Source organism: Phalacrocorax carbo, chromosome 14 (assembly GCF_963921805.1).
Source record: "Phalacrocorax carbo chromosome 14, bPhaCar2.1, whole genome shotgun sequence".
In the NCBI taxonomy this organism is placed as follows: domain Eukaryota; kingdom Metazoa; phylum Chordata; class Aves; order Suliformes; family Phalacrocoracidae; genus Phalacrocorax; species Phalacrocorax carbo.
Genome location: NC_087526.1, coordinates 610,527 through 628,281, shown reverse-complemented (window position 1 = coordinate 628,281; position 17,755 = coordinate 610,527). Strand labels below are relative to the sequence as shown.

General features: G+C 54.7%; 1 protein-coding gene across 3 annotated transcripts in view; it reads left to right on the top strand.

Annotated features, from left to right (window-relative positions):
• B4GALT5 (beta-1,4-galactosyltransferase 5) overlaps nt 1–12,983 on the top strand; it is a 58,973-nt gene extending 45,990 nt beyond the window's left edge. For all 3 annotated transcript variants that reach the window (XM_064465181.1, XM_064465178.1, XM_064465180.1), the window contains exons 3-9: nt 3,899–4,012; nt 4,877–5,001; nt 5,476–5,592; nt 6,434–6,621; nt 6,844–6,966; nt 7,475–7,576; nt 9,855–12,983. In XM_064465181.1, coding sequence (XP_064321251.1) covers nt 3,899–4,012; nt 4,877–5,001; nt 5,476–5,592; nt 6,434–6,621; nt 6,844–6,966; nt 7,475–7,576; nt 9,855–10,002 — 917 coding nt within the window. In that variant the 3' untranslated portion in view covers nt 10,003–12,983. The remainder of the gene's footprint in view (nt 1–3,898; nt 4,013–4,876; nt 5,002–5,475; nt 5,593–6,433; nt 6,622–6,843; nt 6,967–7,474; nt 7,577–9,854) is intronic.
• The last annotated feature ends 4,772 nt before the right edge of the window (nt 12,984–17,755 follow it).

Here is a 17,755-nt window from a genome sequence, read left to right as displayed (position 1 = left end):
GTGCGCAGAGCCCGGACTCTGCGCATGTGGAGGAGCCTGTGCTCATAAGCTTTGCTCTTCCCGTGCAAGGATGAGTGGGGATGACTTGGCTGCAGATCTGCCACCAGTCACATATTGAACTCTGGGCAGCTGCAGGGAGCAGAGTCGCAGGCTCCCGCTCCCACGCCATTCACCATCCGTAACATAAAGCTGATAACAGGGCTACGAGTTTTGGCGTAAATACGGTACAGCGAAGCGTAAATACACGTGTCTGCGTGTAAGGCAGGGTGAGGCGTTGCCCTGGGGCTGGTGTGACACCGAGCGTACGCCCTCCCCGCTGACATGTCACCGGTCCCTGGCGCTGGTGCGGTCGGCATCAGGCTGTGGCGGCGCCGGGGAGCTCAGCTCCTCTGCTGCAAGGCTCCATGCCCAGGGGCGGATGGAGTCTTACAAGGCAAGATTATTTCCTTATTAATGAAAAATACAAGCTGCGTCCTTACCACCCAGCCCACCAAGGAGCGAGTGGTGCAGCTGCCGGTTCAGCTGTACTCTGACCGGGGATGGGCACGGGAGGGGAACTGTCAACTTGCGCAAGAGATCGACACCCCGTGTCACCTCCTCTCCCTGCCGAAGCAGGCCAGGGCTGCCAGCCGGCCTATTTTTAAGGCTGGGAACGTAAAGCAAAGCAGACACAGGGTAAGGAAGTAGCTGATCCCCCAAGCGGAGAAGGGTCAGATGCTCCACTGCTCCTGCTTGTGGTGATGAGAGCCTCCGCCTCCATCCGCTGCGGTCCTTGCCCTCGGCGCTCCGAGTCCTCCAAAAATCTGCGGTGAGCTCCTGCTGCCTGCAGCAGACAAGGAAATGGTTACCACGTTGGCATCAGCACTACCAGTACTGCTGCTACTGGAATAACTGGCTTTGCTCAGGCCTTGTGTCCATCCCAGCTCCGCAGGCATGAGCCAATGCCCCTCCTGCCCTGAGAGCTCCGGCCATGAGGGTGGCTTTAACGTACACAAGTACTATGCACCATCCTTGGGCGACATGCCCTGGCAGGCAGGTCAAAGCAGTTGCCTGACGGATGGCAGTGACATCTGGAAGGCACGTGGTGCTGTGGCCACAAGGATTATGTTAACACCAGGATCAGTATCTTCCCTCCCTGACCCTGGTTTCGGGCACCTCGGTGGGCGGCATTGCCTGGTTAGTGCATCCTCCCCATGCTGCTGCGGGCAGTGTGACGGCTGGGAGAGTGAACCCGCCTGGTACGGCTGCAGGGAGGGATCCAGCAAGGGCCTTGACCGTCCCTGTCCTGGCTCAGAGCTGCTGGGAGCAGCTCCTGGGCTCTCCTGCCCCTGTCCCAACCCCGCAGGCAGCAGTGCGTGTCACATCCCCGCATCCCTTCCCCTCTTCCCAGGAGAGGTATGCGGAGCAGGGGCAGGGATGCTGCTGCTGGGGGTGAGCCCGGCACAGGTCACAGACCAGTCTGGGCACTAGAAAACCCTGTGGCCCCTCTCTGGCTGGCCCTGGTCCAGCCAGGCGGGAGCACTGGGAAATGGGAGGCTGCTGATGCTTTGAGCTGTAACCTCTCCCGCACACCACAGGTGCCCTGGCAAGGGGCTGGGGGGGAACAGTTCTTTGTGCAGTGCTGCCTCTGTGTGTATGCTTCCCGTATCCTCCCTGCTTTAATTTCTGGGCATACTCCTTAAAAATCCAGTTGGCCACCTTGCCAACTTATCAGTGGGATAAGCGCAGGGTGGTCTGCTGCAAGCACAGTGTGCTCATCCTTATCCATCTGCATTTATTCTTTGACCTTAGTGTTTTTCCTCCTGTATTAAAATGAGGAAGTAACTTAACTTTTTTCAGCATTTGCTAATAGATGCAATAATAGGTTTCCTGTTCGGTGAGCCAAGAAGGGTCCCGTCTGCGCTTCCGCAAGCGGGAAAGGCAGCCCTTCATGTGAAAAAGGGGAGCTGAGCTTCACTGTGCGTTGCCAGCTGGACTAAGTACTGAGAGGGTGCTCTGGTGATAGGAGCTTGACGGGAATCCGGTTATTAAGACTTAAGATTTTTTTAAATTAAGATTTGCAGTATCAGGCATCCATAATAATATCTGTCATACCTGAGAAGCCCTTAGGTTCAGTGTGCAAGTCCCTCTGGAGTCTGAGATAGTTTGAGTACCGCTTATTTGAGCAGATGAACAGTATTAATGATGTGATGGTCAGTACGAGCACAATAAAGCAAGCTGAAATATCAGGCCAGCAATGTATTGTCCCAGTTGATTTAAGTGAAAGATTTTTGACCTAGCAGATAAAGGCAACCCTCCCTGCTTTGCTTTAGAAGATTAAGTTGTCACTAGATTATTTTTTTCTTGATATGTCATTAATGTGGCTATTAGACACAGTCTTTCTTGCTATGGAGAATATACCGTGCTTATGCAATTACTTAAATGTCCCTATTCTTAAATATGACTTATGTTCTTAACTCCTCATCTTAGCTGATTCATTTACTTTACTACACTGTAATTCTGGGTTTATTAAATGGCTCTCAGGATAAAATGTGTGAAACCTTTTTGCTATGAGTCTGTTCTTGAAACTAAATCTGTGCTTTATTTGAAAGGTTATAGCTGCTGGTTTAAACAAAAACAATCTGAATTTCACACTGCATTCAGTAAAATAACTTAAAAACCTGGCTGTCTACTATAAATCAGCTGTTTGCTGATGGGCACAAGGGTTGCAAGTGATGTAAGGCTTTGCCGAGCTGCTTGGACATCTCTCAGGGAGTGGTGGGTGAGACACTAGGCCTTCTTCTGTCTCTGGGTGCCTGAACACCATCTGGTTTGTACTGTGTTCGTGAGAAATCAGGGCCACTCTTGCTTTGAATCAGCACGGTGAACATCAGCCCCATGGTGTGCTTCTGCATTTAGCTGCCGCAGGAGTGCCCGTGCACGGTAAGGTAACTGGAAAGGACGAGACCTTCTTGTCCTGGTAGGTCTGGGGGCTGCCTGTCATGGGGCTGGGTGGCTTGGCCCTAAACAGCTGCTCTCCGGGCCCTCTGAGGGTGTAAGGGTGGTGCTCTGGGTGCTGTGGGACCAAAAGGCCACCCCTCCGCTAAGCATCTAATACTTGGAGAAAGTAGAGGGGCAGCATCCTCCGGTAGCAGCTGATGCCCTACTACAGGCAGGAAGCTTTTTCTAGTGCCTACAACAAAGGTCGTGCTTGGCTAAAGTTGCCTTATGCAAAGCTGGTGACTTTACCGTAGAAAGCAGAAGTTATATAAAAACCTTAAGACACCCGCAGGTGTAACAGGCTGGAGGGGTTTTACCCAGGAGGCAAAAGGCGCGGGGGAGAAGCGTGCTGTGCTGGGGCGCAGAGGCTCCTCCGCTCTTGCACAGTGCAAACTGGAGGAAAGGCTACGTGTAACACGATAGTTTTTATTGATCCTTTGAGGGGGCGGCTGGCAGGATTTCCCTGTGCAGGCTGCCGCACTGACCATCCTTGCTGGCGTGGGGACCTGCCTGGGACTTCCCTCTCTGAGCCGGAGGAGCATGTCCTCTCTGGCTGTGCTGTGGCCCTTCAGGGACAAGGTGCTAAGTAGTTTCTCCTTCCAAGGGCCATGTACTCCTTTGCTTTGAGCTGTTTGTGATACCTGAAGGTGACACTCAAAATTCTTCCTTTGACCAGAAAACGTGAAAGTTTCTTTGGTGTGGTGTTGTCTAAGGCAGCTGGAGCTTCTGCAGCCACCTGCCCGAGGGTGGGGATGAGCACCCAGCTGGGTTGCAAGCCTAGAGCTCACGCTGTACGGGGACACCCCCATGCTCTTGGGGACGTCCTCAGCCATGGGCAGCATGGGGAGGTGGCTGGAAATAACAGAGACCAGCAGCTCAAGTCTAAACTTCTATCTTTTTTCTTTTTTCCATTCCCCAGATTATCCTCTTGATCTGAACCACAACGACACCTTTCTGCAAGCCACAACATTTCTTCCTGAAGACTTCACCTACTTCCCCAACCACACCTGTCCTGAGAGGCTCCCTTCTATGAGTGAGTGGTAGCCTGACGGCCCCATGCCCCTCTCCTGCGCCCCGTGGCTTTGGAGGGCACACTGTGGCATTCCCTGGCTTGCCGGTGTTGCACCTTTCCCTGCCGGGCTCCTGGGGATGAATGGGAGCACTGTTCAGAGCCTGGTCCCCTCCTGGGAAATCACTGTTTACCCACTCACGCGAATTAATCCCCGCTACGTTGGAGGCGCATCTCCCTGCCAAAGCAGGAGCTGACCACTTGGCAAATGGAAACAAAAGAGGGATTGTGTGCTGGGAGCCAGTGAAAAGGCTCGGCCAGCCCTTTTCCAGGGGCAGCGGTGGTGGGGTGGCTCCCTTGCCCCTTGGCCGCGCTGCTGGTCCCAGCCCCAAGCTGTGCTGGGTGCAGATGGGCAGGGGCTGGTGTGGGAGGCAGGCTGGATCCCCCGCCAAGGGAGCTGCAGCCAGGAGAAGCGCTTCCACTAAAGCAATATTGCAGTGGAAAATTGGGGGTTTGGGGGTAAATGTTCCCTAAAAGGGGGAAACAGTGCCCTGCTGTGGTGTGGGGTTTTGCATGTGCTGGAAACCAATGTGGAAGAGTTAAGGGGGTGCCCTGGCTGCTGCAGGTCTCTGATGGAGAGCCGTGTCTAACAGCGGCCACGAAGGGTGAACAGATCCCAGCTGCCGAGGAGATGGAGGTGTTAGGAGTCATGCCAGCAGCATTTCCTAATAATATTTGTCGGTGCTTGGGGAAAAGAAGAGGCTGCCTGCATTGAGTGCTGGGGACAGCAGGCAGGGATGAGCAGAGCATGGCCCCGAGCAGGCACAGAGCTTCCCCAGGACCACGGTGGCTCCTAAGCCCCTCCGCTTCTCCCCGCTGTCTCTGCAGAGGGCCCCATCGATGTAAATATGAGCGAGATCACAATGGAGGATATCCACCAGGTCTTCTCAAAAGACCCTTCCATCAAGCTGGGAGGTCACTGGAAGCCGAGCGACTGCCTGCCTCGCTGGAAGGTAACTGGGGAGCCGGGGAACCCTGCGTCCCTGCCAAGCGCGGAGGGTCCCAGGCGGGTGGTGGGAAGATGTTAATGGGAACTGATGTGCTGAAGCTCCCCTGCTGCCCTGTCTGCAGTAAGATTTGGCCTCGGGGCAAGGTGGCACTGCTGGGGACTGAGGTGGCTGAGGGCAGCCTCACTCCTGCTGTCCCCAGCGCTCGGCAGGGGCAGTGCCGGGGGGGCTGCTAGTCTCCCTCCCGCTCTAGGTTAAGTTGAATTTACCCAAAGCAACGATTCCCAAAAAAGCAAATAGGAAATCCTTGTTGGGAGGGTTGGAAGGGTTTCAGGCTGCTCAGCCCCACCTGGGAGGGCCGAGACACCACGTTTAGTGCTGCTCCCCCTCATAACACCAGTCAGCCCTGCTCCCCAGCCCAGGGGTCGGTCAGCGGCCGGAGCTGCTGGTGCAGTAAGAGCTGTGTCCTCTCCCCATCAGGTGGCGATCCTGATCCCGTTCCGTAATCGATACGAGCATCTTCCAGTCCTCTTCAGACACCTTATTCCCATGCTGCAGCGGCAACGTTTACAGTTCGCCTTCTATGTTGTGGAGCAAGTGAGTGGGCCCTGGGGCGGTCGGGGCGGCAGTGCGGCGGGGGCACGGGCAGGCTGCGCGGGAAGCCTGTCTGCCAGAGCTTCCGCCGCAGCCTCCGCTGCGAGCCTAGCTCTGCTCTGGGTCCCGGGGTGTTTATTGGCCAGATGGCATCATATAAAGGTTTGGGGTTCATGCTGCAATGTTTAAGTTGTCCCATTCTGCCTAAAAGTGGCACAGCTGAGGGGGTGTGCCAAAAAATGACTGGCTTTATCTAAAAAATAGCGATTCAATTTTTTATAAAAATTCCCTATTAAAGGAGATGTTTCAATGCTGTCTTTTTTGGAAATAAGTATATGCAGTTTAAATAATGCTTTGTTGTCTTTCTCTATCGCTGTGGTAGTTTCGGGGACCATCCTCTGGGTGCAGGAATGGCCTGACCAGAGTAATGCATTTCTTGTCTGGGCAATTTCTAGAAGACTTTTCATGAATGTAAAACATAAGGCTGTCTTTTGATGTGTACGTGAACCTGTCACTTAAGCTATCTGGCTTCATCTACCCAGTAAATGTACCTCCATATTTAGCTCTATCTCAATGTTCATCAAAATTGTTTTGGTCTGGGGTTGGTTTTTTTTCAACTGTTTGAGTAGTAAGACTTGAGCACCTTTATTTTTGCTCCTGCACAGTAAATTGAATATTTAAGTCTTGGTTGATCTCCCTAGTCTGTCTGTTCCAATACATCACTTCTGTGGCTCCGGTGTGGGATCGGGTTGGGCTCTGCAGTTTTCCAGACAAGGCTGAGAATGCGCGTGTGGAGCACGAACCGCACGGGGCTACCCTTGAGAAGGAACTTTCTCTCTCCTAGGCTGGAAACCAACCCTTTAACCGTGCCATGCTCTTCAACGTTGGCTTTCGGGAAGCAATGAAGGACTTGGACTGGGACTGCCTCATCTTTCACGATGTGGACCACATACCAGAGAATGACCGTAACTATTACGGGTGTGGACAGATGCCGAGGCACTTTGCAGCCAAGCTGGATAAGTACATGTATCTGTAAGCACTGTTCTTCCTCTGCACTACAGTGATAGCTAAGGAGCCAGTGTTCGGTTATTTCTCTAAAAGGCAGAAGATGAATCCGTTTGCTTCTCAGGCCTTGTGCAGAGTGAACGAGCGGGGGATGGAAGAAGGCATCCTCACAGCCCAGGCTTTCCCCGCTGCAGGCGGGAGAGCTGCAGCCCTGACAGGCTGTGCCCTAACCCCTTCTCTCCCGCTTAGGCTCCCTTACAACGAGTTCTTTGGTGGGGTGAGCGGCCTGACTGTCGAGCAGTTTCAGAAGATCAACGGTTTCCCTAACGCCTTCTGGGGCTGGGGTGGCGAAGACGACGATCTCTGGAACAGGTACAGGCTCAGCTGGCGTCCCTGGGCTCTGCTTCTGATGGTGGTTCTGCGAGCCAAGCTTTGCACGTGCTGCGGGGGGAAGCGTTGTCACCTCTGCAGCCGGCGCTGGGCTTGCTGCCCCTGTTTCACCCGGGCTGGGGAAGAGCCAGCCCCGCTGCGGCGGCTCGGTGGGAACGGGGGCCGCTCCAGCTTGCACAGGCAGGAGGTTGGAAGCAAACAGAGAGGTGCTGGTTGGGAAATTATTGGCTTTGTGTGCAGTATCACATGCTGCTGAGCTCAAACTGATCTCAGCTGAGCTTCTGAAGCCTTGAGGTGCCGAGTGCCATGGGACATACCTGGAGCCCAGGCTGGAGGGGGGAGGTTTGCATAGCTTATCTGCTGGGTGGAAAGGCTAAGCCGCTGTAGGAGCCCCAGGCACGCCAACTACGCAGCCCTGGCAAGCGCTGATGGCACAGCAAATGCAACGGCTGATTTTTAATGTATTTTATTTCTTCCCTTTCTAATGCAGAGTGCAGTATGCAGGCTACTCAGTGACTCGACCAGAAGGAGACACAGGGAAATACAAATCAATTCCCCACCATCATCGGGGAGAAGTGCAGTTCCTAGGAAGGCAAGTACATTATTTTTTTTTCTGAGAATCCCAAAGCCCTCCACAAAGAGCCTGTACCATGTGCAAGGCTTCCTGCACCTGTCTGAGGGCCGTAACAGCTCTAACTCATGAAGGAAATGAACTGTGGGGAGATGGAGGCAGAGCACTGCTGGGATGCCCCCATCCCTACATTTTATACCCTGCAACCCTACCAAGGACGTGGGATCCCTGCGTTGTGGCTGAAGCTGCTTGGATGCCATCCAGAAGAGGGGCTTGGCAGCGTAGCAGGCTGGGGGCTTGTCCTGCATCTCCAGGGGATGTTCCTAAAGGGGTGGCTAATGCCAGATGTCAGAGAAGCTTTTATGCTTCTGGAAGAGCCTGATCAAGGTGTTGAAGGGGACATTGCTCTCTCTGCAGAAGGCAGAGAGCGGGGGCTGTCCCGGTGCGTGGCTGCTGAAGTGTGAGATGTCCCTGGGAGCACTAACAAAGGCCGGTAGCAGCACCCTGGCTTTGCACTACGAAGGCAGTTGCTGTTGCAGAAGCAGCATCCCCCTGCAGTGTTGTTACTCGGTAGTGGACACTCTTTTTTTTTTCTCAAAAAGCAAAGTTTTCCCTGGAGCTGTCCAGGAGGGCTCCAGCCCCTTCTTCCAGGAGCCAGGGTTGTTTCAGGGAGTAGGAGGGTTGGTTGAACGGCTGCTTTTGTCAGGGGACCTTGGTGGAATTGGAGTCTTCTGAAAACCATGCAACAGAAAACCGGAGAAACACCTTTTTCACCAACAACTGCAGGAATTAACGCTCGTAGGTGATGAGCTGCTGGACCGTGCAAGCCCTCTTCTGCAGAGGGGCTCCTGGCTGCTGGCTGAGGGGGCAGCAAGGAGGGTTTATGTTGCAGATACCGTTTGAGCTGTCTGCTGGTCTCTTTACAGAAGACTCATTTTTGGGCGAGTTTCCGTTTGAGGTTATGTCATCTTTAGCCCTAGTTTTCATTTGTCTGTCAGAATGCAGCCAGTAAGAGATGCTTATCTCATTTCACTCTTGAAAAAGAGAAGTCCATTTTGGCTTAAAAAGCCATATTTAGTAAAACCCTCAAAGCGTGGAAGGCTGGGAGTGCAGTGGGATTGAGCTCTTGGTCCTAACACTTCCCTGGTCTCCTCCCGGTCCCAGCCAGGAGCCCTAGTGCAATGTCAGCAGGGGCTGTGGGTCAGTGCTGCAGGAGCGGGGGTCTGCGGTGAAGATGGGCAAGGCGGTGGCTTGCCCTGGTGAGGCTGATACCTGCGCTGCTGCATCTGGAGCCTGACACCCAGCCTAGGCCAGGCTTAGCAATAGACATCCCCTGTGTCCTGCCTCTGACATGAGTTTCCCTCTGCTCTGCACTTACGCACAGGCAGGTACGAAGTGCTGCCGCCTGGAAGCCCTGCTGCTTCTCCCTCCCGTCAGGGAGGCCCAGCGCTTTTCACTGTGGAGAAGGAAAGTGCTCATCAAGACACTGAGAGCCCGGCCCGTGTCCTGGTGCTGTGACCTCTCTGAAGTCAGCTCTGGCACTTCCTTCTCCTCTTTGGCCTAGTCTTCCTCTTCCTCCCGGCACATCCCTTCCCTGGTGTTTTTTCTGTCCCCAGGTCCCAGCCCAGCTCCCACTTGCCCCAGTGCTGCCAGGCCCCCAGAAAGTCAGTGTCCTGTCCTGCTGAGATGTTTCTACTTATATATTTTTTTTTCCCCTCCCACTTTACCCTTATATCTCATCATGCTGCCCCTAAATTTGGTTGAGGCTGTTTTTGTGCACCAGCTGCAGTTTCCTTCCCCAAACCATCATTCTTCTAGTTTTACTTCCTTGTCCACCATCCCTCGGACTAAAACCATCAGTTCTGCTCTTGTTTGTGGTCCAGTTTCTAAAACAAGGAAAGGACCACATCGCCCATGAGCTGCTTTTCTCCAGCCAAAGCATCCTGGTGAGGGTTTGGCAGGACCCTACTGACCCCGGCCCCCCCCTAGGGTCAGGACGTGCAGGCTTTGGGCAGGAGTCAGGGGTTGTTCCCACTGCTGGGAACTCGCTGGGCGCCTGGCGGCACAGAGACCATTTTGCTCTTCATCAGGCGATGGACTGTGCTTCTGTGAGGCCAGGGATGTTCACCTGCCAGGGGTGCAGGAACAGGTGGTGGTCATCTTAAGGGCTCAGAAGTTCGTCGGTTTGTAGCTGCTGATGGGACTGGCTGTTTGAAGGGTTTTAGTCGCGCTGGGCGGACTTTGCAGGGCTCTGTGGGATATGTGGAAGTGACTCTGGCCTCTGCTTCCCGTTGCACAGGTATGCCTTGCTGAGGAAGTCGAAAGAAAGACAAGCCCTGGACGGCCTCAATAACTTGAACTACTTTCCAAACGTCACGTATGACGCCTTGTATAAGAACATCACTGTTAACCTGACACCGGAGCTGGCTCTGGTGACCGAATATTAAAAGGAGAAAATAACTTTGCTTTGCCCTTCACCAAGAAATCACCACGCTAGACTTTCTTTTCCAAGGGTTATCGAGGACAAGCAACACTTCGTCTAATGAAGGATCACAGTATTTTGGAGAATGAGGCTGAAAGTGCACGCACAAATTGCCCTAGCTGTACCAATCCAGCCAGATACTCGTGCAGCGAGCTCAGCAGCCCTTTTTTTTTTTTTTTTTTTCCTCCTTTTCTCTGCCACTTGCTTTCTGGGTTTCAGAACAACGGTTCAACCTGCTGCTCTCGTCTCCACATTCCTCCTCCAGCAATCTCTGGCACCGGGGACTCGCCTTGGACGTGCTTTCCGCCCCAGGAAGCGGCTCAGCTGAGGGACTCTGGCTTCCCGGCAGCGCATGTCAGGAGCGATTAGGTCAGCAACTGCCCTGGTGGGAGATCAAATGACTTCTGATACTGTTCTTCTATGTCTGTGTGGTTTTTTTAAATGACCTGCTTGAAGTATATACAACTGAATCGCTTCTTAAAGAAGTGTAAATACGCTGTGTAAATTGCCCCTTTTTATTTTTATCCTATGGCTCAAATCCAAGCTAGAGGTTTACATACGGTCACTCATTTTAGTCCTGAATTCTGTAAACACTTTTGTGTGCATCACTGTACTTGTGCGAGGTGTTCCCTTTTGAGCCAGTGAGACCGCTTGCATGATTTAAGCTGTGCATATGCAGAAATGTTTGTGGGACAGGGCCCTAAACTTTCCAGTGCAGCGGATGAGAAATACAGCCGTGTCATCGCTCATTCCAGAAACCACGGGGGTGGCTTTTTCCAGGGAGAGTGAAGAAATGGGAGTATTAATGGAAAAACTCCCCTTTCTGTCACTCTCGCAACATGATGTGCGAGCGAATCCGAAAGCCATACGGAATAGAATCCCTCGCCTGTTGCTGTATATCCTGCTGATGGCAAGCGCGAGCGTGGCAGATTGCTCAAGAGCTCGCCTCCACGCTGCTGCGGGAAGCGCAGCCCCGGGTCAGCTGCTCCTACCCACATGCCGCCCTCGGGATGGGGCAGCTGGCCACACCGCGCCGAGCCCGCCTGGACCGGCAGCACCCTGCTGTCGCTCCTGTAACGTGACGGTATGGTCTGGGAGGTTTGTTTTATTTTGTATTTATTGTGTAAATCTAGCGGCGCACTGAAGCGCTGTCAGTCGGAGCCAGGTACTACACTTGGTTATCACCGTCGGCGCCTGGCAGCGCTTGCACAAGCCCAGCTGGTGGGGCAGGTTGTCGCAGGTTAGCGGGAGTGAGAGAAATGAAGGACACAGAATCAGGCTCATGAAAAAATGAGGACTGAGAACCAGAGAGCTTGCTCTGACACCCCCATCCGAACTGGAGTTCTCCCATCTGCCGCCCCCTCCCTCCCAAGGGCCGCTGTGGGCAGGCTGGGCTCCGGGCTCCGGGCTCCCCTCGTTCCTGACGGTCGACCCAGCCCTTTCGCAGCACCGACACAGTCACTTCTACTGGACCTCTCTGACTTAAAAGTAAATACATTGGGGGTTGCTTTTTAATTTGTATTTGTACATAACAACGGTGGGTAGTTAACCTCCAAAGTACTTTAACTTTGTTTTTATTGTGTTGTTTGCCTTTGGTTTCCTTAACTTCTCATGGTTTACATTGTTTTCTTGGTTCTGTGGACGTATGATCCCCATACGCATCTGTTGTGGGTGTGACTGCCCAGGGCATTCCTAACCTGTATCCAGAAAATGTTAGTGTAGAAAACACGAGTTCTTGTTGTGTAGATTTTATCGGCCGGTATGAGAGGACAGCGAGCCTGCCCTTGAAAAGCGCTGATAAGTTCGTAACTTAAGTTTAAAGTCTTTGAACTTACATGTGCTTTAAACTCACTTCCTGAGGGGATTCAACCTGGTTATTTATAGGCAGAGGTGAGGATTTGCTTTTCACGGCGCATATAGCAATAAAGACTTTGCTTCTGAATCGCAATCCCTAATTCACATGGACCCTTTTCAGATGCTGAACCCGTGTTGCCCTGACCCCTCTCTCCTTTCATCCCGAGACCTTGCTAGAAATCTGTCTTTGTTTAATGGTGCTTCAAACAAGGAATGTATTTCAACTAGTCCAAGGTCACTACCCCAGGAATCATGCATGTGTGTGTGAGTAGGTGTTAAACTACCTTAGTTGGGATCCTCAGCCTTTGATGTGTACCTGACACCCATCGCACCTTGTGTTGAACAAAAAGCTCTTACCTCTGCTCAGAAATGCACTCTACGGTTGGCACAGAAGGGTCCATTCCCCCCCTCCAGCAGCATCCCTCTTCAGAGTTCTTTTGTTCTAATCACATTGGATTTTTTCCCTTTTTAAAATGTGGAATATCTGAAAATGTGCACTGTTAATCTTATCAGCTATGTCAAATACTGTATAGTTAATGTAACTGTTAAAAACATACCGTCAAGCGCATGTGCTGTTATGGTGTAAAAATTCTCGTATTAAGGAGAACTTGTACATATTCTGGCAGCTGAAAGTCAACAAGGCCACTCGTTTGCCCCTTCCATGTCAACACCATCGGTCAGCCCCACCAAGGGCAGGTCCTGTTTGATGCTGATTTATTTTTCCTTTTTTTAATGAGCCATGTGGGTTTTATTTGCAAAACTATTTATTGGCAGTTAATTATCTATACGGGTGCCTTCTCTAAGGGAGGTACCGTCTGAGCAACAGCCATGCACTTTGGGTCGCTCACCATCAGAAGTGGCTTTAAACTCTAAAGTAGCTTTCCATCATCGTGACTTTTGAGCTTACTGTTATGTTTTTAAGAGGTGCCAGGGGGACATTTTTGCACTGAAGACTAGTGTTTTAAAACACACACACTTCTGAGCAAAGCAATCCTTTGTGTCATTGCATTTATTTACCCATGTGTTTGTACATTTTTGTATTTATTAATTTATGAATGATTTTTCAGTAAAAAATACATATTCAAGACCAAATATTGCAGTGTTTGCTTTTTTTTATAGGAGGCCGGGTTGTGTTTTTTTTCTACAGGAGGTGAGATGTTTATGAGGGTAAGTGCTTATGAGAGTTCGAGTGGAGAAGGGTGAGCCCTGGATGCTAAAGGCTGGTTAGAAATTTCTCATTACTTCTGGCCAGCCCTAAATGAGTGCAGGATGGGGATGCTCTCCAAGCTCTTACTACTCTGAATATGCTAAAGCCTTTTTTCCAAGCATCTGTTTCAGTGTAGGACTGATGGAGGGGCCGGCTGCTTTTGGGGAGGTGGGCTTAGGAAGATGCTGGGCTGAAGGGTGGTGCAGGGCTCGTGTCGGTGGAGAGGGCTGGTAATTAGATATATTTTTTTTTTTATTCTTTTTATCAGCAAACCCAGGCAGACAGGTGAGCTTCCTCATAGCAGCTTTAAAATATCTTTCTCCCACTCCGCAGCGTACAGGCATGCTAGAATAAATAGCTGGCAGCCCCGGGTTGTTCCAGGCCTTGCCTTTATTTAGCTCCCTGTCTTCTGGGAAGCTTCTTCCCACCCGCGGGCTCCTTCCAGCCACGGCCACCTGCCCCGGTGGGAGCCTGCTTTGGGGGATCCCAGTGGCCACGTTCCTCCGTGGGCGCCCCAGCCGCTGCCTGTGCCACCCCTGCAGTGGCGGGGGGTGGATGTGTGCCCACGAGTCTGGGGCTGCCCCTACACGGGAAGAGGAGGCGGGTGGGGAAGGCTCCAGCCCCCATCCCGGTGTGTGCAGGAGACCCCTCACCGGGGCCGGCCGCAGAAAGAAGAGCTGGGAGCACCCCCCCTTTGCACGGGCTGTGCCGGGAGGGTGCCCAAGAGGAGCCCAGCGGGGACCAGCACGGCCGCAGAGCCGAGGCTTTCCCCTAGAGCAGCGCCCGCTCTGCTCGGGCTGGGAAACAGCTCGGCCTTCGGTGCCGCGAAATCCTCCGGCTTTTCTGCAGGGTGCGGGAAAAACCCCAGCCGCCAAAGCAGGGTCTTGCTGCCCACTTCTTCCCCCGCCCTTCCCCGCTGCGTAGCGCAGTAAAGCTGCCCGGGCCGGCGGCGGGAGCCCCGCAGCGCGGGGGCACAGCACCTGCGGGGCATCCCTGCGCGCCCCGAGGGGCTGCCCAGGGGAGCGCCCTTCCTGGGAGCGGGTGGAAAGGCTGGGCAGAAGCCTGGGGCAGGGGGTTCCCTCCTGTTCCGTGTATTTTTATGGCACTTCCCAGCCCCAGGGTGCTAGGAGATGTGAGCGTGGGCATGGGCTGGGGGGAGGCAGGGGCACTGGTCCCCGTGCTGCAATGACCACGAGGGGGGAAGCGTGAGGCTAATGATGCTTTGCATCCGCTCCTTCCCCTTCGGAGCACCTGCTCTAGAAATCAGGTTTTTTTCTGAACATCTGGTGAATACCACAGAAAATGTAATGACTTCCCCTCCCCCCTAAAAAAGATTTGTGCAGCATAACCTTTTCCTGCCAGAGACGGCTCTTTCTAGGCACCAGACTGGGGTGGCTGTGCCCGTGTCACTAAAGACAGAGGTAGGAAACCAGTGTGGCCCCACTGGCCAGGCAGATGGAGATGAGTTACTCTGGACGTACGTGAAGAGCTGGTGAGTGCCGACAGTGTCCGCCCCAGCAGGACAGGGCTGGGCTGGGGCTCTCTGCCCAGCGGCACAGCCCCGCTGCTGGCATGTGGCGTCGGAGCATCCCCTGGTTTTAGCCGGGCTCCTGGTGAAATCTCAGTACGGCTTCAGAGGCACTCCAGCACTAGGTAGTCATTTTTAGGTTAAAAGTTTCTAGTTGCAGCAATTCTCTTCCTCTTTAGTGTTACTAATTTCCTTCTGGGAGTGGGTGGGTTGGGAGGCAATGCTGTGAGTCACCAGCCGCACCGGGGCTTCGTGCCGATGCACCATGGCCTCTCTCCCCCTGCAGAGGGAAAGGTGCTGCCCCCCCGCTGGGCACAGCTGGGGTCCCGCTGAGCCTCTGGGTTCGCTGCTCCTCACGCACTCCCCACTGGAAGGGCAGGGTGTCCCCAGATATTCATCCTTCCCTTGAGTGAGCTGTAGGACAGTACCGACTGTTATCTTAAATAACCAAGGGTTCTTGGTAGTCAAAAGTCAAGAGGAAAAGTGAGCAGGAGTGGTGGGTCACGGAGGATTAACTGTGGCTCTCAGGCAGCTGCCCTTAGTAAATCCTGCTGGGGAGGACTTCCCAAAAAACCTTTTCCTCTGAAAGACTCTCCTAGGTACGCAGCCCAGGGCTGCCAGCAGCCCCCACTCCTCTCCCACAGCAGTACCTACAGCCCAGCCCCATGGCCATGCCCGCTGCACTGATGCCTGCCCTGAGCATCTCACCTCCCACCGCCCCGCGTCCTCCCTGCACCCACCCAGCACCCTGCTGTGCCCCCAGCAGCGCCCACCAGAGCAAGGAGCCTTGGTGACAGCCTTGCAGGGACTTCGAGCACCCCCTGGGCTGCGCCAGCGCCCCCCTGAACCCCCCGGGAGAGAGGAGAGCCCCTGGCCCCTGGCACTGCCCTGCTGTGCAGCAGCTTGGCTGCCAGAGGAAGGCAGGCCAGGGCCCCACGAAATACATCTGGGCTCGCAGGCTGCGCTGTGTGGGGAGCAACGAGCAGGGCCACGAGTACCACTCCGCATCATGGCACTCAACCTCTCCAGCACTGCTGGCAGTGCTGCGTGCCTGCGGAATTGCTTTCTGGGTAAGAAAACAGCAAAAAGGGAAAAAAACAATAACTCATGCAGTGACACGTGGGTGAAACAAGACTAAATTCTCCCCTGTGAGCAGCGGGGACTTGGGCTGGTCCTTCGTTCCTGTTGACATGGTGGATGCCACCCCCTCCAGTGCTGGGGTGATGCAGGACAAGTGGGTGGGTGGTTGCGCCGCCGTGGCTGGGCCAAACAGGCAGAGCTGGTCGGTCGGGGATAACTACAGGATACCTAGACGTCCAGTTGAAAGATCAGCTCCTTAAGCGCCATCGTGAGCCGCAGGGACAGCAGACAGGAGGGCAGTTTCCAATGGCCATGAATGTGGTGGCACGTTCGGGACTCCTGCACAAGTGTCTGCGTCACCGGGACCACCTGCTCACCCGTGCAGGTGTGTTCCCAGCGACCAGGAATGCTTCCTCGGCCATGAAACTGCAAGCCACCTTGGCGATTAGTGCCCCGCTGTGGGGCCAGGGTGAGCCACGGTGGTGCCCTGCAACCCGCTGGCAGGACCCACTGGCTCCTCCCTCCCCTGCTCTGCCCCAGGAGGTGTCAGGGACGGGCAGTGCCTCCCCAGGAGCATCAGAGTAAAGCCGATGGCCCCACCACAGTCTGTGCAGCCACATCTCGGCCTCGCTGCAGGTTGCATTTGCCCGCAGGACAGCCTGGGGACTGAGGCTGGGGAGGTGACGCAGCCATCCTCGTGCTGCCCAGGAATCACATCCAGGTGCCCAGGGTCCTGCCTCCCCACTCTCTTCCCACACTGCTGCCCCTCTGATTGCATTAAAGCAGTTAATCACATATCGGGGTGACGCCCAGGATCCATCTCAGCGCACACACATGCTGGGGGCTTTGTTATCAATAACAGTGTCTCCAGCCCAAGGCTGAGACCGGAGACCTAATCCCTAAGCCTGAGCCAAGACCTTCATTTGACAAAGCAAATTCATTCATAATTCAGAGCTGCTTCTTTAGCTGGAAACTTCACAGGTGGCTGATGGGCCTGGAGATGCCACGGCTCCCAGCAGCCAGCCCCGGGACAGAGAGGGGGTGCCACGCACTGTCTGTAACAGAGCTTCTCTCTGTTGGGGTTTAGAGCCCACGTAGCAGGGTCAAGCGAGCCAGGGTGGGGTTTTACAGCAGCTCGATGGGCAGTAATTCCCTCTGGCATGGGGCACTGGTGGAGCTCAGAGCCCCTTGCCTTGGGGGAGCAAGGGGGTTACTTGAGCACAGGTCAGCTTTTTCACTTGAGTGAGTCCCTGCCCAGCTGCTCTCCCTGCTTCACTCCAGAGGCGTTTAATCCCAACCACATGCTCTGCAGCAGGGGCTGCACCCCCAGCGACAGGGTGCACACAGCGTGGATGGATCTGCTGCCCTCGGCCTCCTGGCCAAGCCTCCCTTCGTCAGACCTGGGGAGGAAGAAGGAAAAGCTGCAGAGATGCAGCTCAGCTCCAACCAGGCTGCAGGGAGGGAAAGGGAAACAGCCCCCCAGCTTCCTCACCCAGCTGCAGCCATTGTTTCTACAGGCTGCAGATAGGGCAGGTGCTTCAGTACAACCCAAAACAGGCGCCGAGCAGTGGAGCCGTGGAGAGTGGTTGGCGCTCCCGTCTCGGTGAGGGGCTGTGCCCACGGGTCCCGTCCTGCCCGGAGGGGAGGTGGGCAGAGGGTGGCGGCCCGCAAGGGCCCGATGCTGACGGAGCCGGGGGCATCGTGAGGGCAGGGATGAGAGCAGGCGGGTCCGGGCCCCAGGGAGGTCCGGAGGTGCTCCGAGGAGGGCTGCGGTGATGCCACGCCAACAGCCGAGCTGGCCAGCCCGCCCTGGGCGTGGCGGGAGCCCGCAGGATCCCGCGGCTCAACTGCCGAAGGTGGAGGGGGTGGGTGTGAGCCCCAGTCCCCCACCTCCGAGCTGGGAGCGTGGTGAGGGGGTCTTGCGGCGGTGAGGGGCGGGAGGGTGCTCCTGCGGTGCGTAGCCCCGTGCGGGGGCGTGTGCGGGGCCCGGCGGGTGGATGTGCGCGTCCCGGTGGAGCCGGTGAGGTGCGGGCGAACGTGCGGAGCCCG